Source organism: Acanthopagrus latus, chromosome 17, assembly GCF_904848185.1.
Source record: "Acanthopagrus latus isolate v.2019 chromosome 17, fAcaLat1.1, whole genome shotgun sequence".
NCBI lineage: Eukaryota > Metazoa > Chordata > Actinopteri > Spariformes > Sparidae > Acanthopagrus > Acanthopagrus latus.
In genome coordinates, this window is record NC_051055.1 from 13,875,089 (window position 1) to 13,900,742 (window position 25,654).

A 25,654-nucleotide genomic window follows, 5' to 3' on the forward strand; every position below is an offset into this window, starting at 1 on the left:
AAAACACTTTAGAAACTCACGACAAACCCTCACAGGTGTTTTCACTTCAGTAGCCTGATAGGATCTCTTCTAAGGACTGTGTGTGAATTTGTGGCTGTGTGTTTATAGACTGAGATTGATTGACACTCTGGATGCGCCTGTGATGGTGGGACGATTTAAAAACAAAAAAAGTTAGGATGTGTTTGATGACATTACATAATTCCCAGCACAGCGCTACTCAACGTCAACCTGAGCAGACGAGTGATTAAGCAGAATAGCTAACAGATGTGAGGGTCTGAAAGACTGAGGCAGGCCAAAGCTACTGTTTGTAACAGCGACGAGCATGTTTTGCCAGCAGCGAAATGTGTCAAGAAAGGTGTTTTTATATTTCATATTTAAAATCCTGACAGGATTAGTTTAAAACAAACAAGAATGAACAGATATGTGCAGTATCAAAGTGTCTTTGGACACTAGCGATTTCTCCTGAGTTAGTAAAAACACTGGCTGCCAGTAGAACTCCATTAAATTAGTTCAGTGTTACCTCTGGTTGGTTCACTGCCCAGTAATGGAGATGTTGGTAATGATTTTTCACATCTCGATGATTCAATTAGACAGCTCTGTGTCTGTGTTCACATGCATGCGTGTGTGTGTGTGTGTGTGTGTGTGTGTGTGTGTGTGTGTGTGTGTGTGTGACACGCATGAAGACACGCATGCACATGCACGCAAAGACAGAAGCCCATCACTGTGGGGAGGGCCACTTCATACACACACGCACACGCACACGCACGCACACACACACACACACACACACACACACACACACACACACACACACACACACACACAGCGCTATATGCTGCTATAGCTCATCTCCTCCCTCTCCTGATCTCTCCCTACGTCATTAACACAGATACGATGCGGTACAATATTTTATCTGTATGTAAATGTTTTCATTATGGTAAGATTTGTCTACTGTGTATCTATCTAAATATAATCTGTTTTTCTTTGGACGCAATGAAAGCGTTTGCAGCAGAGCCAAAATGCAGTATAAACAGATTTGGTTTCAAATAGACAATGAATTTTCTGGCATTTGTTGTCCATGTGAAATAAAAAAGTAAGCTAGCCTATAAACATGTTGAATATCTGTAGAAAAAAAAACCTCACGCAGGCTAACTGGATTAGCAGTGTCACAAAACCAGCTGTGGACACTTATAGTGTTATTTGGTTTGGCAAAGTAACCTACAAAGTACATGTCTAAATGTATTAAGTGAGCTGTGTCTTAATTCATGGTACATATTTTAAATAGTTATGGTAAAAGTGAAGAAAAACTCAGAGCAAACCATGAAGAGATCTAATCCCATGTGAACTGTGGACAGTGAAACTTATTCTCATGAAGAAACTAGTCAAAATGGAACAAAAAAGATAAATGTAAATATTTTGTTTGTATGAACTGATACTCCATTTCCCTCTTGTCTTTCCGTGAAGAGTAATCAAGTCAAAGGATGTTTTTAGCATTTTCAGTGTAGGCCTTTTTTATACATCATGCTTTTCTTTTCATTGAATAATCAGCCTTAAAATGTATTAAGGCATTACAAGCTTCCTGTCGAATTTCAGAACCTTCTTTCTTAACCTAATACTTCTGTAGATACCGTCCTCTGCCTTTAGGACAGTAGGAATAAATAAATAAATGTGTCATTCTATGGCACCCCACCCCCAACCCCACATATTTATTATTTATAAACAAGCCAACCAACACATTTCCATGTCAGAAGCTCAGCTAGGTTGGAGCAGTTTGATGGCCTGAATAATAAGCCTTTTTTTCCACAGTGTACACCTCAAAAATTAGTCCACTTGACGAAAAAAGCATTTTCAGCAGCAGCTCTTTTGTAAAATCAATTACATAAATAACCTCTATTAAAAAGAAATCAATTTATAAGGAATTATGTGTATTTTGAAATGAAGAGAAGAGGGTCAAATAATAATGAAAATGGCTTGAAGTTAGAGAAATATGCCTTCACAGGGCACCAGGTCTAATTTTTGAGAGCCGACAGGGCCTGTGGCACCTCAGTGATAATGCATGTAGCGCTCATTTGTATTCTCCAAACATACACACAGAGGAGAACAATTTATAAACAGTCACAAACACAAACACTCGCACTCACAGCTGGGTTTGCTTAGCTTATTTGGCCAAGACGAAAACAGAAGGGAGAAGTCACTGCATGTGAAGCAGATTGCAAAAATAGTTGCCCCTCTGCGTTCTCCATTGCGATGCTGTCGCCCGACACACACTTCACCTCAGAGTCTAACTACTATGTCATTTCTTTTGATAAATGTCGTCTCACCATTTGTCCGGCTGGTCCGATCGCTCCTCTCTCTCCCTTTTCTCCAGCAGCACCCTGTGAAACAAACAATGTCATTATATCTCAGCTGACCAGTGGTTCCACCGATAGTGACCAAAGAACTGGGAAAACCAGCATTAGTTATCTTAATAGGATGCTAGGCCTCCAAAGAACCGCTTCAGTGTGCTGTGGACAAGATCCTCTCAGTGTCTGGGACTCTACTTGAGTTTACTCTATTTGAGACATATGTCAACATTAGTCAGTTTATAGCAGCAGGTGGTTGACAGTCTGTTTCTAATTGCTCACATTTTGTGACCTTACTGGCGACAGGTGGGAGTGAAATGGCTAACAGCACAAGTTTTATGACAATGTTTCCATTGTAATTTTATGTAGCGGTGACACTTGGGAATAACAGAAGTTTTCTTTTTTATAACAGTTTAATCTCTAAAAAAAATGTTTTCCTCTGGGCGTTTTACCACAAACATATTCCACCTCAAGATTAAAGCCACATCTGTTGAATTTGAGAGGAAGAGTCAAACAGCAGTTACAAGCTAAATTATGCGTACAGTATGTTAATGATGAGATTATCATGTAATTATGGAAATGTCCAAGATGTGACACAAAAACACACATAAGCAAAGTCTTACCGGGGGCCCTTGAATAGAGAGCCCACTGGGTCCTTGAGGACCAGGCGGTCCTGAGGGTCCAGGGGAGCCAATCTCTCCCACTGGCCCCTGAGGTCCCTGTGAAAACAACACAATAGATTTCAGTGTTTCAAGGTACACTGTGAGCAACATGGGCAAGATATCAAATTCCATACCAACTGAGCAAACTCCAAATGAAGATCATGTGTTGTGCTCAAAACCTCCAAAGCCACTACTTTCAAGCTGGACAAAAAAAAAAACAAAAAAAAAAAACACCGCCATCTAACTTCTGACAAGTGTTTATTTGGTGCAGCTTCTACGGCAGCCATGGAAACATGATGCCCAGATTGACATGACGCTTGTCTGGCACGTTAAGGGCGTTGGCACTTGAAGAGATTTTCATCTGTCCCTGTTCAAGCAGCACTCTAACATTGTTCACTCTCAACAAAGAGATACTGAGGTAAAATATCTAAAAAAAAGTACCATAACATTGCCACTAGCCTCCAAGCTGGTTTCTTGTTCCCTGTTTTCTGGCAAATTTGGGATGTTGAACATGACAGAGAAGAAGTCAAAAGAATATCATTTAAGTGGGTTAACCTGCATTTAAAATACACCATATACAGATTACCCCATGTCAAAATGGCATTAGTATCATGTTTTCAAGAAATGTATTTAAACCACTGTGCAAATCCTCAACCCCTCTACTCCTCTGTAACGGCAAAGTGGTACTAACATTTCACTTTAAATGACAGATAAGTTCCAGAAAAAACTCGCTAACAAAAACATGAAGATTGTTAAATTTAATTATATGGAAATGTTATACCTGAGTGAGTGAGTTAACTGCCCATTTCCTACAAAACAGCATCTACTCAACACATACGATGTCCATCAAGTTAAAGCTACAAACTCTGGTCAACATCATCACTGCCTGCCTCGGGGGTCCATTTCTACCACGATGCGCTCTACTACAGGAAACAGAATTAGACACCTGTAATTTCATATCTAATCAGGCTGTGCCGGCTTATTTGATCCATGTGTACAAGCTGCAGACAGGTTTCCTGCAGAGGGAGTCAGAAAAGAGGAATTCCTGCAGACCGCCGCTGTTTGGCAGCATTTGTAGCCTGTTGGCTCAGCAGCAGTGGCAGCCAAAATAATCTTCACTCGGGTTGTATTTATTGTTTCACTGTTCGGTTACTGGCTTCATGTCTTTCTTATCCATGCAAACAATCAAAAGAAACACTGGATTAGATGAACTTGTATGGAGAGAGAAAAAAAAATAATCAAAGGACTGAAATGTGTTATGTCTCACCAAACAATAAATATCACTGAAATATAGCGGCAAACTACACGAAGGAATGACTCAATTGACAGATGACTGAAATCTAAATGACTTGAAGGTTTATTTTAATAACTGCATTGTTTATTTTCCTATTAATCAAAGCTTACACTGTAACAAGTCACACATCTAAGCTGATTATTGAGACTGAAAACCAATGAATTGAGGAAGGGGCTGGTGTCACACAGCAGAATAATCCAACTATTCAGATAAACTTGGCTGCAGCTTCAGAGGTAGAAAAAGCTGCTTAAGTGTGATCTGGCAGGCGTGCTGTAATACATAACTGTGTACTGTTCAGTATGTGTGTGCAAGCAGGACAGAAAACCACATCTTACTCCAAGACTAACACAATTACACCCATCAAATATAATACACATGGGCAGTTCTGAAAAAGCTTTGCATGGAGTTTGATCGTGTCTTTGTTTCATTATTGGGAATTTAAAAGGAGGTTTTAGTTCTGGGTGGGCCGCTTCATTCACTGCGTTCGATACACTGTCACTCAAGTAAAGTAAAGTAAAAGTAAAAAAATGGGGCATATGGTTGAGATAATCAACCTCATTATTTTGACTGACAGCCCTGTGCGTCTGAGCAGAAGTGGCAGGACCCCCTGATGCTTCTCTCAGAGAATAAAAACTTGAAAACCCGTTTACCTCCATCTAAGATTCAATAACAATCATGAGAACTGTGTAGCGGTACTGAGGAACTTCCAACAGTGTCAGGCCTTACAATGAACACCACAGCTGGATTGTTTGTCATAGTTTGGAATAGCCAATCGCAAAACTATAGCAGATGCAGACTCAACAGCCAATCATTCATTATTAGTCCGAGACAGAATTTGTTGGATTCACGTCTATTAAAGACGGAATGGTAACAGTACTGGAGTACTGACGCCAAGTCTGACTGACGCTTTCCAAAATGACCACTTCACTCAGCCCAAGGGTGCCTCACATACGGTCTGAAGGACTGAGTGGGCCGCTGTTGAAAAGTCTCTTTGTTTGTGAGTTACTTCACACGCCTAACTTCTTCCTTTTCATCCTCTAATCTGGAACGGAGGTGTCCCTGGAGGTAGAGGTGTGGACCGGCATGTTCAGTTTGTTAGTAAAATGTATTACAAACAAATGTCTAGTCTGCTCTTGTGGGCTCTCGACGGAGGAATAGGCGAGGCCTCATGCACAGTGTAATCTGATTGAACTTTGAAACGTGACATGATCCATGTGCAGCCAGTTCGAGACAGGGCTGGGCCTCAGCTTCCATCAAAGAAATATTGATTTTCTGAGGTTCAAGGTCAATTTGTTTATCCATAAAATTGCAGACATGATGCTAGCTCCCCCAGTTTGTGCAAACAACCATGCCCATGTTATTGCCTGTCCTTGTTGTACATCACTCCAGTCTGACCAACTCATTACCGGTAACTACTGTGATGTTTCTTCTCCCGCAGTTGGAAACAAGTAACTCAACCACACAAATAGATGCTTTTTGAGACTTTACACTTGATGAGGTACACATGATCTCTGAAATTAAGTGCATTTTACAAACCGTCACTCCTGGCTCTCCTCTGTCTCCTCTGGCTCCCCTTATTCCTGGGCCACCCTGAAACACACATTATAAAAACAGCTCGTAACAAGTGACTGCAAATTGTGCACCTACAAAGAGGATAATGGCTGAAACACACGGCTCTGCAAAAATATTCATCCATCAAAAGGAAATCTGAGTTCATTTTTAAAAAACTAATAAAACTGGAAGTCTTTGATATGAATGGATTATGAATTTAATGGACAGAGGCCAACGCTGATCTGTGCTGCAAACTGTTCCTCTGAGATCGACACTTTATTACGCCGCATCTGCAAGTAACAGGAGTCTAGAGCTGTAAACCTCGCCCTGACCCCTCTAGCCCAGAGGTTTATCCGAGACTGAACTACACACATCTGCTAATCATTGGCCCATTTGGGATACATCCTCTTCCTGTGTTTGCTTAAATAGGTCTCTCATGGGAACGAGGGGGCGACTAGGTAGTTCCTATTCAGCCAGAGGGGACAGGAGGGATGGTTGCAAGAAAATGAGAGGAGACACACAGATGTGGGAACCGCAAGAAGTCAGTCCTAATGGAATCATCATATGTGTCTCTATACCAGATTCTCTTCCATATTATGTAATACCATTAAATTAAAGTCATTACATTTTTCTCTCAATTAAAGCAATCAAAAATGTATTTAATACAAGCATGAGGTTTGTCTGTTTGCTTTATCAGGACTCATTAGCTCCCACCTTTTTATAAGATCAATATAAACAGCTTGCCATATTCATTAGGCCCGAGTCCATATTTTATTTTTTTCAGTACCCAGTGTCTTTTTAAATTGTCCCAAATGAGGAGAAAAAGCACTCCAACTTTTTAGTGCTGTGAGTGCTTCTTGTTGGTAATCTCGAAAATGTTTAGAGGGGCATCGGGGTGCCTGCCTCTTCAGGGAACCAATCATATATTAGATGGGGCCAGGGTCATCCCGAGCCTTATCAAGGAAACGGAGGAGAGGCTCTTTCTGGCTGCATCTGCCTGTGCTGAGATTTATGATATGTCAGACAGAAACTATCCTAACAGAGACAGAGGACAGATCATCCAGAGAATGAATGTTGCTGGTGAGTGCTGTGCTTTTATCACCCTTTGCGATGTAAGCCGTGTTTACCACCAGCGAATGAAGCGCAGCTATGGGCAATTTGGCTGATGTAGGGTCAGTTGAAGGAGGAGTGCACCAGGATAATCATGTGCTTAACTTGGGGAATTTCTTAGGTGTGTTTTGTTCAGGGGGATCTTCCTCGGGTAAATTCTTGGCAACTCTTGTACAGTAGTATCGATGTTTCTCCTAATCCTCCTAAACCAACATGCACTGCACAGGCGCTTCATCACAGTGCTCCTCAGTGCTCTGCTAGCACTCTGTCAGAAAAAAAGAAAAAAAAAATGCTATATGGACACGAGCCCTTAATCAGTTTAACAGGATGTTTGAGACCTGTTTCCACTTCTGTTAAAGGAGAGATTTTTCAAGTCTATCTTAATATGAAACTCATGTGCCCACGTGTACTGTATGTTCTGCTCTGCACTGGCCATTAGACCCTCTACACAATATGATGCTTCAGTAATTTGAATCAGGCAAGTCAAGTGTGTATCCTCCAATGTTCTCATCTTTCCTGGACAGTGTTTTCTGGAGTAAAACTTTGTGGTGGATGAACAAAGGTTTGCTGGCTATGATAAAACTTCAGACAGCAGCCGGGACAAAGATACCCACGCAACTCTGATATAACTTTCAGCTAGACTGAAAGGCGTTTTTGCACAGAGAGCATCCATCAACAGTGGAGTGATGATGGGAAACGCAGCTTAAAGGCCAAAGTGAAGAGGAGGAAGAACTACAGCAAACAAACAACTCCCAAATGGTATGTGAGAATTTAAATTACTAGACTAACAAAACACAGAGCCTATCCTTTAAATTCTCTGCATAGCGGGAGACTGGCAAAATTTGACTTCAGCCAAGGAATTGAAGCAGGATACTTTTAATTCGAAGGCAGTGATTGTAAAGTCATGTCACAAAAAAGCTCATGTGCAACTGAAAATGATTGATCATGTTCATCAGCTTAGCAATTTGTCTCAGCAAGTTATTTCAAATGGATTTTTGCAAACAATGTGAGCCCATGACTTGTTTGAGGTTGGGCAAAAACCTGCAGAGAAACTGAAATTAGGTTCCAGCAGCAACAATACAAATAATTGCATTTGGATTATTCGCGGGCCTTTAATGGTGACGGGAAAAAAAGGACACCACTGCCATTATCAAGTGAGCAATTTGACGCTGAAGGCAAATTTACATTTTTTAAACAACACTTGGATCTCAAACAGCATGGGCACAATTCAATTTTCACAAATGGAGATGGCAGGCAGCGCATGTTTTCCTTAATGTCAGATTGATTGCTGACTGATGTTCGGTATTGAGCCGAGCCTGTGCCAAATCAGGCAGCACAGATTGCAATTCAGCTGGGGCAATCAATATTATTTCAAACATGACTCAAAGATTTACAAAACTGAAGAGGCCTGCTGCTGCGCGAGACAGGAAAAGACGCGCGACAGTGAAAACAAACACAGAAATTACTCTGAGGAGGAAAAGCACAACAATGTTTTGGATGATGACATAGCAAAAGTCAGACGTAATTCAGATTGACAAAATACTGTCTTGTCTGTGTAGGTATGAATTTTATGACAAGATTACATATATCCTGTTTGATACCAGGACGTAACTTTTTCAAAACTATTTTTACTGGCTGTTTTCTCTCTATTTAATCACTGCTGCAGGTGTCCCCATAGACATGTATTAATTTAGTATCCTTCACACTCTTGAGCAGCAGCGCAGCACACTCTGTACACATCCACTGTTTGCAGTGAAACTCTCTGTTTTGACAGTCTGTTAGGATTCTGAAAGTTTTCCTGTCTGTTGGAAGGTTGTCCTCCACAGGGGATACAATACATTTATTGTGTTAACAACCATTATGATGTGCTAACAAGGAGAACGGCACTGCCTTTTCTTCCTTCCTAAAAACCCCACTGACAGTAGCGCGCAGTTTTAGCACAAAAGTGGCTGTGATTTCACCATTAAACCATTTATCCACGCCTGTATGCTGCTGTTAAAATGTGATTTAGGAAGCCCATTTAAAGCCAGAGAGAGAAACAGACAGAGACAGAGAGACAGATGCAGGCACAGGGAGGCATTAAGAGATAATAATAAAAAAAAGAAAGAAGAAGAGCCTCAGGCACGTGGAGTAGAGGTAAAGGAGAAAACAGAGAAAGGGAAGTAATAGAAACGATGAAAGGTAGAAAGCTATACAGTGCCACTGTTGATCTGAGAAGTAAATGCAAAATTCGTCTTCAGTTTGAGCTCACTGAGAAGGTGAAAGAGTCATTGTACATTTGCATGGTTTAGCTAAGAACCTCTAGTATATGTTTCTTCTAAATACTGAGATGATGAAACATTTAAAGGGCACTGAGACAAAAAAACAAAGAGACAGAGAAAACTAGAAAGGAGAGCCATGGCCTGCGGACATAACCCCACAGATGAGTAAGTGGATCTGCTTCATTGGACAGGGATGAAAACCAGGGGGGATTGTAATCGGCTGTGATAAATGGAATCGCCATATAATTACTTTTTCAAACTATACTGCTGTTGATCCACACCTCTCTCATGCCCTCTGTACCCACGAGTACAGATAAAGAGAGAAAAGAAAATTAGAGAACATGAAGGAGATACAGAGACTGGGGGGGGGCAGGAACAGAAAACGAAAGGGAAATGCAGAGCGGGTGATAGAGAAAGAAAGAAATAAAGAGAAAAAGAGGAGAGAATATAGACAAAAGTCTCCGGCCATAAATTAGCTCATTTATTTGCTCTCATCTCTCAGCCGCTATCAGGTTTTACCTGCTTCTACTGTGTGGGAGAATACAGCTTCTCCATAAGCTTCTCTCTTTCAACTCGCTGCCACAACAATGAGAACTCCCATTTTTTTTATTCTACATTTCACAGTTCTGATTAAAAAAAAACATTACGTTTAGGAAAAACAGGACATAATGTAATTGAGAGACTGACAGTGTATTGATAGTAAATAATTGGTGTACGGACTGACGAATGCACTTCGGCATCTTTCAACTGAAAAAGTTGTTTTGGGATTGTATCGATGTGTGTGAGTAAATGTGTCCCTTGAAGAGAGAATGAAACACTTTACACTGATATCTTTCCCCTATGTTCAATTCCACAAAAGAAAATTAACTTTTTTTTACCGTAGCTAAAAAAAAATAAAGGTAGTCAGAGTGGTTGTTTGACTTTGAAACAGCGCAGCAGCATTTTATTTAGGGTCCAAACACTTTCTTCTAGAATCAATACAAATGTTTTAATGAGGGTATAGACCACACTTTTTACCTTGGAGGGCCAAATCTTAATGGTTGGCCACGAGACAAAAGAAAACACCTACTGCTTTGTATTGTATTATTAAGATCTAAATTGTCTTAGGATCCCAATCTCACGTAATTGGCTGACTTCCTGTGCAAACGGTCCCTCTGTCCACTCTGGTCAGATTATGAAAAATATCTTTTTGAGTATTTAAAAGAAAAGGCCCCCACAAACCGTGAACAGCAATTTATATCATATTCTTAAATAATCTTTCAGTAGAAACATCTGGCTGACCAAACCAGACTGTAACCCATTTTAGGCAAATAGGCTAAGGTAAATATCAGCATATACAAGAAACAGGAGAGAGAAATGACAGAGTCAGTGAGTTCTTACAGGGGGTCCAGAAGGTCCTGGAGGTCCTTTGCTGTCCTGGGAGCAGGTACAGGCGTGAGGCATGGAAGGGCACTGCTCCTCAACTCTCTGAAATCCAACAGAGAAATGCATAGAGTGTACAGTGCACCTGGTCTGTTTTCACTCAAGACATGAGCAGCATCGATAAAAACCTCACCTATGTAAACCTAGAGCTTGCCAGCATGAAGGATAACGACAGTAAAAGAAGCTCATCACTGGCCAACTTGTCTCCCTGGATCACGTCTTTGACTCCCATCTGTCTGAGTTTAAATTTGTGGTGCAAAACAATCAGCGTTTGCCTGGTCCCCTTGACTACTGATGAACTCTTTTATCAACACAGGGATGTTCCTAATATACTGTTCCCCTCAGTTTTCTGACCTTTTTGCCAGCAAAAACTAAACATAAGCATTCCAAAGAAACATTAAACAACCACTCCAATAAAACAGATAAGCTCAGAGAATCTGTTTGTTGTGAGGGTATGTTTAATTCCTGGGGTGTTAATTAACAATTGGTGTTTGTGTATAGGCTCAGGCTTATACTGACAAAATGATGCTTGCTGGAGGTGCGTACAATTTCCCACCTAACCACAGGCACTATTAACAGTGGCATTTCTATGCCAGTGCTTACAGCCAGTAATTTGGATTTAATTCTGATTTTATCATAACTCAATTTGATCGCTACCACAATTATCACTCTTTTTATCTAAGGCTATAATAATCAGAGCCTTAGACTACTTCACACTCAGAAAGGAGAGGACGAAAATGATGTATTACAGTTTGTAATGTGTGTGTGTGTCCGAGTGTGTTTGCACGTGTTAGTTTCTTACCAATGCTGGCAGCTCGCAGCATTTATCTCTGCTGGCCCAGGATGTGCTGCAGATGATGTCAAACATCTGGAGCTGGAACTGTAAACATACACATGCATGAGTACATAAAACAAACACAAACCCAGTAATACTGCAGCATTAACACAGTATTCTCCGTAAACTCATTTTTAAAATGGAGACGTAAAACAAGGGTGACATTACAAATGGAACACACCAACCATGGTATTTTGTAATTATGTTGTTCAGTGGTGTTCCAGTGTTGATAAGAAACAAGAACAGGAGACAATTTGGTTGCTTATGGGTTCTAATGACCAGCTAGAAAAGTGCTGCAAGATGGATACATGAAGTCTGGCTGATGTGTGAGGCTCTACCAGCCCTAAACTATAGACTGGGCATTAAATTAGATCATAGGCTTGTCGTACTCTTTTCCAGTATTTATCATAGCGAGTGAAGAAACAGCCAGCTGAGATATAGTGTTTATTTTATTTGAAGTAGTAAGAATAGTTTCTTGTATCAACATTTTTAAGGTTACCCTGACCTTCAACAAAGCTTAAAACATGTACAGTTTACATCCCAGACATGGCTTTAAACTATGGAAAACTCCCTTTTTGGCAGAATGATTGTGAAGATAAACACTCACAGACATAAACACACGAGTGCAGACACTGATGCAAGTCTGTAGTCGAGCGTTTTTTCTCGGCTTGAGTTTTTATGGGTTGGGTTTTTTTGGTATAGTGATTTCCCATTTTATTTTGTAGATCATAATTACAATTCCCACTTCCTGTCTTTGTCTCCTTGGCAACATTTCTCCACTTCACCTGTATGTCATTAGTTAGTTAGTCCTTCTGTTTACAGTCCATGTGTTTTCCCTCACTCGTTGTCTAACTGCATGTTTGGTGTCAGTATGTTTGCTTGTCACGTTTTCTGCTCGTCTCTTTCTATGCTGCCTGCGTCCCCTGTGTTTCAACTCTGTTCCCTGGGCCTGCCCTCTTCTCATGTTTGTACCTCATTTGCTGCCTGTGTCCTCATTTTATCCTGGGTTGAACTGGATAAATTGTTTTGTTCTTGGATTATTCCCGTTTTGTCACCAGCTTTTATTGCCTAGCTTGTGTTTTGTGGATGTCAGCTCCATTTAATAAAGCTTCCTACTGTTTTTCTGACGAACTGCAGTGGCCTCTTGCGTTTGGGTCCATTTGGTCTAGAGCACAGCACATTTATATAACTATTCTTATTTAATTATTGTATTTATAAAGGGTAAATTCTGATTGGCTAAGGAATGCTCCTTCGCTGGTGCAGGTATAGAAAACAGGAGCCCTTTGAGATCCAAAGGAAGCCAGAAAAAGAGAGAGGATAGACTTGTACTTAGCTTTGTGTTCAATAAGTCACAACTGGAACATACAAGGGCATACTGCTTTGCAAAAATTGAAATGCCTTTAATAAATGGGCTTAGCGCCAACATGATTCAACTTTATTTACACCAAAGCAAAGCCCAGACTAACCACTCTCTTTATTTTGTTTCATAATTATTATATTTATTACTTTATTAATAAAGATTTGTTCCGTATAAAACTGTGCTACTGGTTTGTTGAGGTTTCATCATTACTTAATGTTAACATCGTGCCCTGTGTGTTATTTCAGTGCGGGCCCCTATGGGCTGTTCTGGGGTTTAAAAAGAGCCACTGTACTCATCTCCTTCCAACGTCATATCTAAAACACCATAAATTGTCCAGTTTAATAGGAAAATGTATGGAAATTATCATAAAGTGAAAGCCTGCCCTGCAGCCTGTGTAAAATAGTCTTATTCCAGTAATTATAGTCCTTCTATTACAGCACCACAGGGGGGTCTTAGACTTAAAAGAGAGGGGCAGTCTCAGTCAAACTGCAACTAATGCTGAGACCCAAAAGATACAGACTCACTGTGATCTTTTTGGGGAGTTTAACCCAAATTCATAGGAATTCTTGGCTGGCTGATTGAATTCTTCAGAAAAATGTCACGACTGTCATTACATGATTTAATTTATTCATGCTGCTATGCTGTCACTTTTGTACTCCTCTAAATAAACTCATCACCTGAGCTGTCATTATTAATGGGTGTAACACTCTCAACTCAAGAGTCTCTGGATAATAAATGTCACTTGCTGTGGAGCCTGAAACAAAGAAGGTCTTTAACTTGAGTGTTCAGTTCTGGCTAACTTAATGTAGAAAAAGAAAATGATTTGCCTCCTTGATATTCAAAGCCAAAATGAAACTTTCATTGTGGGCCCATTTTCTAAAAGATTACTTTCTGCAAAGACTTTTCCAAACATGACCAACACGACATATTTTTGAATCAACAGCCATCCTCTTTACTGGCCAATAAAGAAAAATCTGCGGTAAGTCGAGAAATGTCATTTTTTAATTCATTTTCCTTCAGTCCTTTTAATGCAGCATTTTCCAGGAGATAATTTTCTTTCCCAGAGCCCGAGAAATCACACCTTCCCCCCGCCTGTGTGTGCCAAAAGTTTTTTTTAGTGCTTACTTAATGGATAGTGCACAGCTAACAAAGTATATATAAAAAGCACTTTGTACATTTCCAGGAGTGACTCATTTAAATGCTTCTGGATATTAATGGCTTCCTTTTTATAGGCCATAATGGTTCACACGCTCACCTTGCTGATCGATCATTGCAACCAATGCACAAGGGACAATTCTAACAGCCTGATGATTATCACTTGATTAAAGCAGAATATGCTTTATTCTCTCTTTAACACATCTGTCTTTCATAGCCAGATCTGCTGTAAATGAATGTTTAAAACAAGTGCTAATTTGAATCAATATGTGAAACACTTTGTTGAAGTGTTCTGCTACCCTGATGACCTTTACTTCCTGTGTGGGGAACGCCCATCACATTATATGTATAGATATGTACAGATATGTAATCATAGTATATTCAGAGTGCACTTATCAGTGATGCAGACAGGAATTCATACTGACGGGAGCAGAGTTGTCCCGTCTGCCTCTGGAGCGAACCATCCTCCCGAGGATCTCCACTCCATCGGTGGTAATGTTCCCTGCAGCATTGATGGATTTCTCCCCAACCACAGAGCAATCTAACACCACCTTCACAGTCGTCTTGCTGATGGTGACATGGAGCTGTAAGGGAGACAGGGGATAAGTAACATGAGAAAGACTTAGATGTGGCTGTAGTGGGGAAAATACATCAAACACCTGTGGAGCAGATAAGATGTGAGAATGTCTTCTGACCCAGACATCCTGAGATTATGATAAAAACAGCGGCAGTTTAAAGAGACACAGATGACCTATCCACATTGTTCTAGATAGTGTTTAGTTTCAATCATCAATCCTCCTTTAGTCCAGACATGTCACAAACAACTAAAAAAATAAAGTCAATAAAACAGCATTAACATTATTTTAATTGCAGCCTTTTCTCAGTTTTTGTGATTAACCACAATAAGAAAATGCTCAACTACCTCTGGTGCACCAACAACAATAGGCCACTTTTCAAAGTAACAACAATCTCTTTTGCTTATGTGGGCCTCTAAATGCAGGCCTAAAGCATCTAAGCACAGAAATTGGCCCATCCAGTCAGCCTGTGTGCTCCAACTACCTCCTTAGAGGAAACCAGTGCCAGTCCCTTGAACTGTGAAATTCAACTGCTCCTATTGTTAATGAGCAAAGGGGGGCTGCATCCTGCTGAAGGATTGTAATAAACTAGACTATTAACACCTCCATGATTCACCATTATGAGAGGTTTTCTATCACCGTTTCTTCTTTCCACAGGCTCAATAAAAATACGCCGTAAGTCACACCAGCACACGCACACACAGTTACAACGTGCAGCTCATGTAGAATTAGACAAAGTTCATATTCGAGTGTCAGAACTCATTCCTTGGCTGACGTCTGGACGGCTGCTTTATAATGACTTTCTGTTCTCATCCTCCATTCTGCACACTTCACTGGGCATGATGTGTGCATGTGTGTGTGTGTGTGTGTGTGTGTGTGTGTGTGTGTGTGTGTGTGTGTGTGTGTGTGTTGTACCATTGTGATATTAAAAAAATGAGGAAAACCTCTGAGGTACAGACATTTTCCTGGTATTTTGTGGCATTTAGTGTTTTCAGTTAAGGTTAACATTTGTGTTTAGGGAATTAATATAAGGCATTGAAACATCTGAGGTATGTAGATGTATGTACATGTTTGTGTGTGTGTGTGTGTGTGTGTGTGTGTGTGTGTGTGTGTGTGTGTGTGTGTGTGTGTGTGTGTCACTCTCCTTGAGGCTAGCTGTTTCCTCTGTTTACTCCCGCAGTCACTCAGACTTATTTTCAGTGTGGAGGAATTTACTCTTGAAAATTGACTATTAGAACCATTCTTCTGTTGTTATTCTTGAGCAATATGCAATATGAAACTTCTAGCTAATGGTAGCAGGCATAAGAAAATATGTTTTTTATTGTTCAGCTTAAACTATATGCCTAATACTTTAATGGCTACAATTTGAAAATATGAAATAACAACTTTCAGTACATGCAAGTACTTCACAGCCCTTAAATTGTTCTTCACAGTACATTTTCCATAGTAGTCCATTGACGCTGAGTTTCCTGAGTTTCCTTGCATCAGTAGAATCAGAAAATCAAGTGTAGTGACTTGAAACTTGCTAAATCTCACTGTGGCCTCCAGGGTATTTCATTACTGTCATGGCTGTAATAAATGCATTGTAATACAGTAACAGTTGTAAGATGAATTTGAAAAATCTGCACTAAGTTACATTAAACAGTAATGATGATGAATTAATCAGCTACTTAACTGTAAGGTCTATAACAGAGTGGAATGGAGGACCAGTATTCTTGAGCTTTACATACTAAAAGTTCTCAACCTACTATCTTAACATGTATCTTTCATACATTTGTTTTGTGTGAAAGCGCACCAGCATCAAAACAATACCAAAACACATCATTCACTCAGTACAGTTTTAAACACAATATCAATGTTTCATTTGTTGAATACCACAGTTATTGTCAATACATCAACTTCCCTAATCACAACACACACCCTCTCACAAACAGGGAGTGTGATGTCATCTCTATTCAGGATGGCAGTGCTGCGTTTACATCTTTATATAGTAAATAGGTGTTTGCTGCTATATTACTGTTTAAAATATAATGTGTTTAACCTTTAAATGTAATTGAAATGTCATAAACTTGTTTGTTGAGTTTTTTTGTTCATCTGAGACTCAGGAGGTAAACCTGACTTGGGATCAGTTTTAAAAGGTTGACATTCACAACAAAGAAAAACAAAAGCCTCTCCCACAAGAAATGAGGATCAAAACAGAAAAACATCAGCAGCATCATGTTTTTCACTCGATGACGCTGCTGGAATCTACAGGATCCTTCCACAGCTAAAGCTATTGCCAGCACAAGATGAATTAAACCTCTCAGAGATACACTGTCTTGTATTTTCTAATGCAGTTGCTGTCCCACACATCAACAGTATCTTTAATATAAAGCACCTAATTTGTTTTCGCCTCCCTCTCAGCAGATGGTTTTATTTCTGTCCTTATCAGAAGTCTTTTTCCTTATCATTTTCAGACATAAGACAAATTTACGTTTTATTTTCTAAACCACTGACAGTGGTTTAGAAAATAAACACTTTCTTGTTCATGTGACTTCGTAGTAATCTCAAAACTGAATAACAACTCCACTTTGACAGCAAAAAATGAAAACACTGAGCTCTCAACTTATCATTATCTTCAATGAGTATAACTGTCAAAACAAGGGAAAATCAACAGCAAATGAAAAGTGTTCTGGCTGGCTTGGACTTTCTGTAACAGCTGTATGCTCTGGGCGTATCAACCGTTTAAAGCAGAGTAAATTAATGTCATAAGATAATGAAAACTATAGTTAGTTTCATATTCTAAGGATCATGAATGAATCATGTAGAAGGAAGCAGGTGAAACTGGGGAGAAACACTAAGGAATGAAAGAAGTGAGCGTGAAAGATGAGAGGCAGCATCAGCATATTGACTTCATCTCACCTCTCACCTCTCAAAATAAAATATTTCTCAGATTTCTCCGGAAAACTGGCCCTTGAACAAACACACACAAGTACGTCCACACACACACACACACACACACACACACACACACACACACACACACACACACACACACACACACACACACACACACACACACACACACACACACACACACACACACAGAAATTGTTATGGCAGTTTTAAAACATACTCTGTGAGATAATGTGTGTTGGGTCAGATGAGTCTCTCAGTATGTCTGCTGACTCGGCAGTCTCTGACCTGCACTTAAAAATGTGCATGCTCGCTCATCCATGCCTGAATGAGCTGTGTGTGCAGGTGTGTGTGCCTGCATACAGTGTGCTTTTATATAAGAATGGCTGTTTGCAAAGTTTGTGAGATTGTATGATGGAACATTTACATCTATGCATCTATCTATACCCATTCACTTTTTCTATACCCTAGTCAGCACATTGTGTTTTGTCAATCCCTGCCCCCTTAAGCCATCAGTATTTGAAGAATTAACTCTCAAAGGCTGCTTTCACAATCGATAAAACTGTACAACTAATCCACAAACTGCCCTTTTAACTTTCAAGTCAAACAAAGTTGGCCTCTTCTGTTCATGACTTCCTCTTAAGTCGAGAGATGACCTCTCCTTAAGCACAGATGTAATTTTACGCAAGGGGGGAAAAGAAAAAGAAATGTAAACAAAAGTGTCATCACAGCTGGAGACATTCGACAGTGTTTAATAATCAATGTGGCAACTGTCACATGTTGATCTTTTCTTTTGTAATAAAACGTTCACAGCAGAAACAACGTCAGCTCTCCTCTATCTGTAGCCCTGATATTTATATCTTGATTGGTGAAGCCTTTCTAGCCTTTTTTTATGTTGACAATAAAAAACAAGTTATTCCCTTCAGTCTAATTTTCACTTATTAGTATTCAAATGTATGTACAAGACAAAATCAACTATTTAAACAGTAGCAACTAAATTATTCCAGGTGTTGCTTCAGGTAACATTCTGCTTACCTTACTTGCTAAGTAGAGTAAGTAAACAAAACACCAATTTGATAATACCTTTAAATCACACATGCTAGTGTTTATGCTACTTCTGGATATAGGAAATAATACAACTGATTTAATTTGAAATAATTCAATAATTTCTAAACTGACACTTCATTTCCATGTCACCTACAAGAACAATGTTTATTGTACAATATTTCCCTCCCAGTGTTCCAGTATATCCCTTCACTTTTTTGTTGCTGTCTCATCCGTCCCATCTCATCCGTCTCCTAAAGCTCCAATCCAGTCGAATTAGGCAAGCTTTCTGCACTTTGTTACCCTGTCATAACAACACGGTCCTGTAGACTAGCAGTTTAATACAAACTTGTCAGATACAACATTTGAAAAGCTTTAAACATTTGCACATGTTTGCAGCATTGACATTTTTCCTTTTATCTGGATTATTCATCAGGTTGTTAATCATCGGGAAAACAGATCCAACCCCCATATCATGTTATCAGTGACAGACAACCCCGATATCAAACAGGTCTGGACGCTGTGTGAAATGTAACTCAAAATGGAATCTGATCATTTTCAAACCAAATGTGTTAACTGATAACAGCTTTACAAATTGCTCTTGAGCTCATGTAGTAATATCCTTCATACAATACTGTGTTTCACAAAGTGGTGAACCTCGCTCAATTAGCTTGAAATGAGTTGCTAGCATCAAATTCAGAGGCATATTTTTTATGAAAATCATTGAGTTAATGAGGCCAAACATTAAATACATTGTCTGCGCACAGTTTTCAATTGAGCATATATTAAGAAGCATAAGTAAATTACCACATTCTCTTTTTTTACGCAGCATCTCAACTTTATCTGACTCAAGGTTGTACTGTTGTGCCATCTCTTCTTAACCTTTCACAAACAGCTTCAGTTGTCCCAAATGTGTCCTTCCAACAGACACAACACAATTATTATTTCAATTTGCTGCTTTTGTTTGCCCATTATCTTTTGTTCTTCTTGCCAATAAGCTACCAACATTTATGGAAACAGCTTTATAATAATCATTTATGGGTGCACAGTGGATTCTTTGAATTCCAAACGGTGAATTATTGAGCATTACTGTATGCTAGAAAGCTCAACAAGCATTTCCTGAGTGTACATTTTTACAGTGCACAAGGACAGCTTTAAGTGCTCTCTAACATTTTTAATGCGAGGCATTTTATCATTTTGGGAGATTCAGAAAAAAATGTTCACACGCTTCTGGAGAATAAAATCGCTCTGTGCAATATGTGAGTTATACTGAAAATAACTCTCACTTCTCCTTTCTCTCTGCATTTGTCCCTCTATTTTTTCCTGTATTTCTCTTTGAGTCTTAGCTCACTGACATATCTATTTCTTCTTCTCCTCTTCTCCCTTTGTCACCTGTTTCTGTTTTCAGTCTGTGTGTGTGTTTGTGTGTGTGTGTGTGTGTGTGTGTGTTTGTGTGTGTGTGTGTGTGTGTGTGTGTGTGTGTGTGTGTTTGTGTGTGTGTGTGTGTGTGTGTGAGTGCGTGCATGTGTGCGTGCTTCACTGAACAGTGACAGATCCTGCCGGGTATGCCTGCTTTCACACAAGGTGTCTTCATATGGTAATCCCTTTGTAACGGACACACAAACATGCACACACACACGGACACTCCTCTTATTCACTTGTCATCCCGCCTAAACAGAGATGAACACTTCCCCTTGCCAGGCAGTCTCCTGCATCTGTTCCCTCTCTCAACATTGTCATGTTCTCCAACAGAAAGACAGAAAACAATGGGGGAAGACAAAAGGAAAAAGAGAATGATGGACAGCTTACTCCCTGACATTTTGAGAACTGAGATAAAGAAAGAAAGAGAGTTGGTGGGCTGATGTTGGTTTGTTTTTCGCAGAAATCCACAGAGAGCCCCAGGAAAGTAAGTACACATACACAGCTTTACTGGAAAAACGCCATTGTCAAGAAAGACTTAACCGCTCTTTAAAAATGTAACAAAACAGTACATAAAGTCCATTTGAAATGTCCATTTCCATGAACAGTAAGCTTGATACAAAGAACGTGTCCGCAAAGACAAATAATACATTACTTCTCTTCGAGCTTTTTTTTTTTTTTTGTTGGCTTCTGCTGCTATCAATGTCAAACTGTTTTGCAATGTGAATTTCTCCTTTTCCCTGGGCCCGCTGAGGCCAAAACAGTGCTGCTATTTACTCAGTAGGGGCATGTGCGTCACTATGTATTCCATAATCGTCTCAAGTGGGCAGAAGAATACAATTCATTGAGGGAATGCCATCAAAATTTGGCACCAGCATTCAGTGTGGTTAATTTGACACAACACGATTTACATAAACCGCGCTGGCTAGCCAGGGATTGAGGGAAATATGAAATATCTTTGTCAGAGAATCAGTTGGGAGAGCAAACTAATTTAGTCTCTGGTGGTGAAGTCTGAGATCACCCTGGAAAACTTATAGCAACAAAGTCAAGGTAACTTTTATAATTTTGTGTATACTGTGTGTCACATGCTCTACTCTAATCTACACATCAAATGCACTTTACTTGCAGGTAGTATATTCAATTTTGGCAAAATGGCTATGAGATAGAGTTGCCATCAGTCAATTAATTGATTAGTTAATCAAAAGGAAATCAATTGGCATTCATTCATATTCATAATTCATTCATTTGTAGTCAATTTTCAAATCAAAAATGTAATCAGCTAACATTTGCTCCACTTTCTTAAATGTTAGGATTTGCTGCTTTTCTTGTTCATTTAAGATAAATAGTGAATCTTTGCTTTTAGACTGTTGGTTGGACAAAAGAAGCAATGTGTAGACGTCACTTTGGGCTCAGGAAACTGTGATGAGAAATTTTCACATTTTTTTTCACATTTAATAGACTAAACTATTGATCAATTTATCATGAAAAAATAAACAAACTAAGCAATCATACTTAAAATAAACATAAATTGCCATCCTACTGTGTGATTATTGATTAATCTACTGACTTTTTTATTAACTATTTCTGTAAATACCAAAAATAATGTCCTCTAATTTCTTCACGGGAGACAGCACAGAGGTCTTAAAAGGTAATGAAATCTGCAGCTGCCCTCCCACTTTGTCTACTCCACTAGTTTAAAAAGTACAACAAAATGGGAGTAGAAAAAGCAATGGAGAGTGAGAGGCAGAGACAGAAGAGGGAGGAGGGCTATCATCACCTGCACACACACCACAGCAGTGTTGACAGGTCAAGAGAATAAAAAAGAGAATCCAGTCCTAGAGCCACTGGAAAACCACCCAACAGGCTCCACAACTTTAAAAATAAAACAAAAAACAAAAAACAAAATACAGTCCGTCTTCCTTATTTTTCTCAGCTTTTTCTCAGAGGCTTGTCATAAAGCTTCCTGCTCCCTCTGTCCACCTCTGCTCCACATCGTTTCAGAGCAGCAGATCCGAATATCTATCTGAAAAACTATCAACTAAAAGCTGTAAAGTTGGTTTGTCAGCGTGAACCTAATGGGTAATGCAAACTGGTGTTAAAGTGGCTCTAGTTTTAATGGACTGTAACAACCTAGAAGCGCAGACTGGACATGTACATACATGCACTGCTATTTTATTTCTCTTAAATGGCTTACAAAAAGCTCACAATCTCTTATACCTTCTTATAATAATACTAAACAGAGCTGAGCATCAAAGCCTGATAATGGTAAATGGATTTGCATGTCTATAGTGCTTTTCCAGCCAACTGACCGTTCAAACAGTTTATAACACTTGTCACATTCACCAATTCACACACACATATAAACACTGATGGCGGAGGCTGCCATGCAAATTGCCAACGGCTCATCAGGAGCAATTTGGGTGTTCAGTATTTAGCTCAAGGATACTTCGACATGCAGCCGGGGGAGCCAAGGAGTCGAACCAGTGACCTTCCGATTACTGGACAACCCGCGCTACCTCCCACGCTTATATCCAAGACTAACCTTGTGGAAGCTGCCATGGAAGATTTTTTTAATTTCATTTCCTTCAAAGGTGGTGGTCTGGAAGTCTCCTTTGTAGTCATTGTTGAAGAAAGTGAGGGTCTTTCCAGAATCTGTGGGAGAGACACATTGTGTGGTGAGGGAGGACAGAAACGTGCCTTGTTCACACTATTGTCTCTGTCTTCTGCTATTTGACTCCCAGAGAGATCTGGATTTAGCAAGTATTTCAGGGCCTATCTCCCGTCTTTACTCTAAGACTGACAAACCGTTAGTGATTGTGTCTCTGTAAGGTCATATATGAAAAGAATTAAAATTTGTAAATGGACAAAAAATTGATTGAGAAAGCCGACGTTGCTGTTGTTTATCCCACATATCGTTTTATGGTTAATTTTTGAGTGTGTGTGCTTTTTACTATATCTCTAACAAAAAAAGGCACATATAATAGTGGTACAACAAGCTTATGCAAGTGGAAGTAGTAAGCAAGAATGCAGCGATTGCTCTTAATAGTACTGTCTCATAATCAAAACGTTCCCTCGCTTTTGTTTTAAAATTCAGGACCAGTACTTCTCCTCAAGTTAAGGATTCTTCTGGCGTGGCTCTTCTGAAACTTCCTCCAGCTACTCCCGGGGATCCCAAGATCATTCAGGCCAGCTGGTAATAGAAATCTCAGCAGCAGGTCAGGGGTCTGCCCTGGGCCTCCTCCAAGGCAGTGGTGTCTGAAACACCTCTGAAGGTTGACGCCTGGGGTGAGTTCACCTAGTGTGCAGCTTTTCTGTGACATCGCTTATCACAGTTTGACACACTGGCACTGCATCATGGTCAATTCTATCATTATCATCCCATCTGCTATTGCTTTATAAAACTGGCTTTATATGAAATTGTGATCTGTAGGTACAAACTCTAAAGCATTTGAAAATCAGAACCCTTAAGTCTGAAATCATGTTGCCTGCTGTGTCCCATCCCCCCGTTCCACAACCGCTCAGGTTTCTCTGCTCAAGGTGGGAAATTGTATTGGATCAAAATTGTAGGTGTACCCCGTCTATAATTACTCATTTATTTTCTTGTAAAATCTGCTGCATCATGCGCACTCTTAGATTATTTTACGACTACTGCTGTGGGAGCTGCTGCACACATCTGCTGTTTGTACTTGTCAAATGGATGTGCTACGATGTAGGCGAGACAAAGAACATTAAAAGAACAGAAAACATGAGCGATTCAAACTTACTGTCCAGGATCAGTCCCACCAATGGCTCGTTATCCTTGTCGAGGATTTCCCACAATGCAAAGGGCTCCTGGGGGGTGTCCGGAAGTAGGCGGAGCATCATAGAAATGGTGTAGTCTGAGGGTAAACCTTCAGGATGAAGGTACCTGGTACACACATGAAAGAGCAGCGCAAGAGCGCACACACAGAGAGGGTGAAGCAGATAGTGAGCTTAGCTGTGCCCTAAAGGCATGAATCCACCAGGTATCTTCTTCAACGTGCCATTGTCTGTCTTGAGCTTTTGTGAAATGCTTTTAGAGTGCTTTTGGCTGCCTGAGACTGCCTTTGAGTTCCAGCTTCTTTTTGATCACAGAGCCAAGCCTTTTGTTGTATAGATGCCTTCAAGCACTTCAGGATCAAATTATCTCAGCTCAAACTTTTCAGAAATCTTGTCAATGTCACTTTTCACCAACTGAACAATCATAGAGTAGGAAGCCCATGTTAAAGCTGGTTGACGGTAAAAAAATGAGAAAAAAGCAACAATTTGACAACATCGCAGAAAGAAAAGCACAGCGGGGACACATTTGAAGCCACTGAATCCTCAAGTTTAGCGTTTGTATGCGTAGGTTTTATACCTGAAAATTTCCCTGTGGTGTAGTGCTAGTAAAGTTTAATGCTTCAAACCTCCACCTGCAAGAATTTCAGAGAACTTGTTTGACAAGTCTGTTAATTTCTAAGGATCACAGCCTAAATCTGCAGTTTGAAACCCATTTGAGATACACGATAATGAAACCTGACGACATGACCTTACCATCTTTAATCTTGTCATACTTTTAGGTCTAATCAAACTGAGCGCTACATTAGGTCCTACAAGTTTTGATACATCGATAGTTTTTCGATATGATATGATCTCTGCTATTTTCACATTCACACGTTGTACAGGTTGAGGTTACTTTGGATAAACATTCTGTAATTTAACTTCAGGCCCTGAAAGAGAATGATCTGAAATTGTCAATTTGCTTTTAGTGTTAATTGGCAGAAGGAATTACAGGGATTAGACGTAACTGCATGTTTAATATATTACTACAATAATCTGCTTGTGCTCAGCGCTTTCAGCAAATTTCTCATTATTGCAGAAAATCCATCATTTGTCAAAACTGCATTCACATAAATATGTGCTGTCTGTTTTTGCTTTAATTACATTTTTAGAGTAACATGCTCAAATTCTACAATCTTCAAGCTCACTATTTGTCGTTGTTATCACTGGAGGCAAGTTGTGGCATAGCACGTTTAACACGGGCTTGGAGATATGAGTGGGACCTGCACTCTCGTATCCTAAAATGTAGTCCAAACAAAGGTTAGCTTTCATGCGTGTTCTCCAGCAGTTTGCTAATGGCCAGAAAGTCTGCTCATTTTCATTGGCAGGACTGTTAAATAGTTGTAAGAGTCCGTGTGAAATGTTGGCTGATGATTAAAAGTCTTCTGTTGTTTATGTCCCGCTGACTACTAACAGTCACCGCTCCGCATGTCCAAGAGAGGAATGGCGATTCACTTAGCAAGCAAACATAGATGAATTAACCATTCAGCAGCATGGATTTTACTCTACAAAGACAAAATGACTGACTTCTGACAACTGGAACACACCGCAACTTAGACACACTAAACATGAAGATGCTTTTAATCATTTTTGTGATCTATTTATTAATGTGTCTGTTTGCCATCATTATTCTTTTGTTAGACTTATTGATCTTATTTATACCCTGTGTACCTGTCATTTTCTTTCTTGTGAATCTTGAAAAAGATTTTGACCTCAACCAAACTTTAACATTGACACTAGCCAGTTTTTCATCCAAATGTACTGCAAATTTTGACTGACGACTGCTTGTTTCTGTTAAGGCGTTCATTAAGAGTTGGCTTAGCAAGATAAGCAATAGCTGTCCAGCTGGCAAGTCGGACCTCAAATTGTGAAAAACAACATAGAAAAGTAAC

The 25,654-nt window shown here is 39.7% G+C and overlaps 1 protein-coding gene across 1 annotated transcript in view; it reads right to left on the bottom strand.

The window, feature by feature from the left end:
* col14a1a (collagen, type XIV, alpha 1a) overlaps positions 1–25,654 on the bottom strand; it is a 133,659-nt gene that overhangs the window by 29,099 nt on the left and 78,906 nt on the right. The window contains exons 32-39 of the mRNA XM_037075559.1: positions 23,690–23,832; positions 22,468–22,577; positions 14,418–14,576; positions 11,445–11,522; positions 10,601–10,687; positions 5,835–5,888; positions 2,966–3,061; positions 2,322–2,375 (exon numbers count right to left, since the gene is read on the bottom strand). Coding sequence (XP_036931454.1) covers positions 2,322–2,375; positions 2,966–3,061; positions 5,835–5,888; positions 10,601–10,687; positions 11,445–11,522; positions 14,418–14,576; positions 22,468–22,577; positions 23,690–23,832 — 781 coding nt within the window. The remainder of the gene's footprint in view (positions 1–2,321; positions 2,376–2,965; positions 3,062–5,834; positions 5,889–10,600; positions 10,688–11,444; positions 11,523–14,417; positions 14,577–22,467; positions 22,578–23,689; positions 23,833–25,654) is intronic.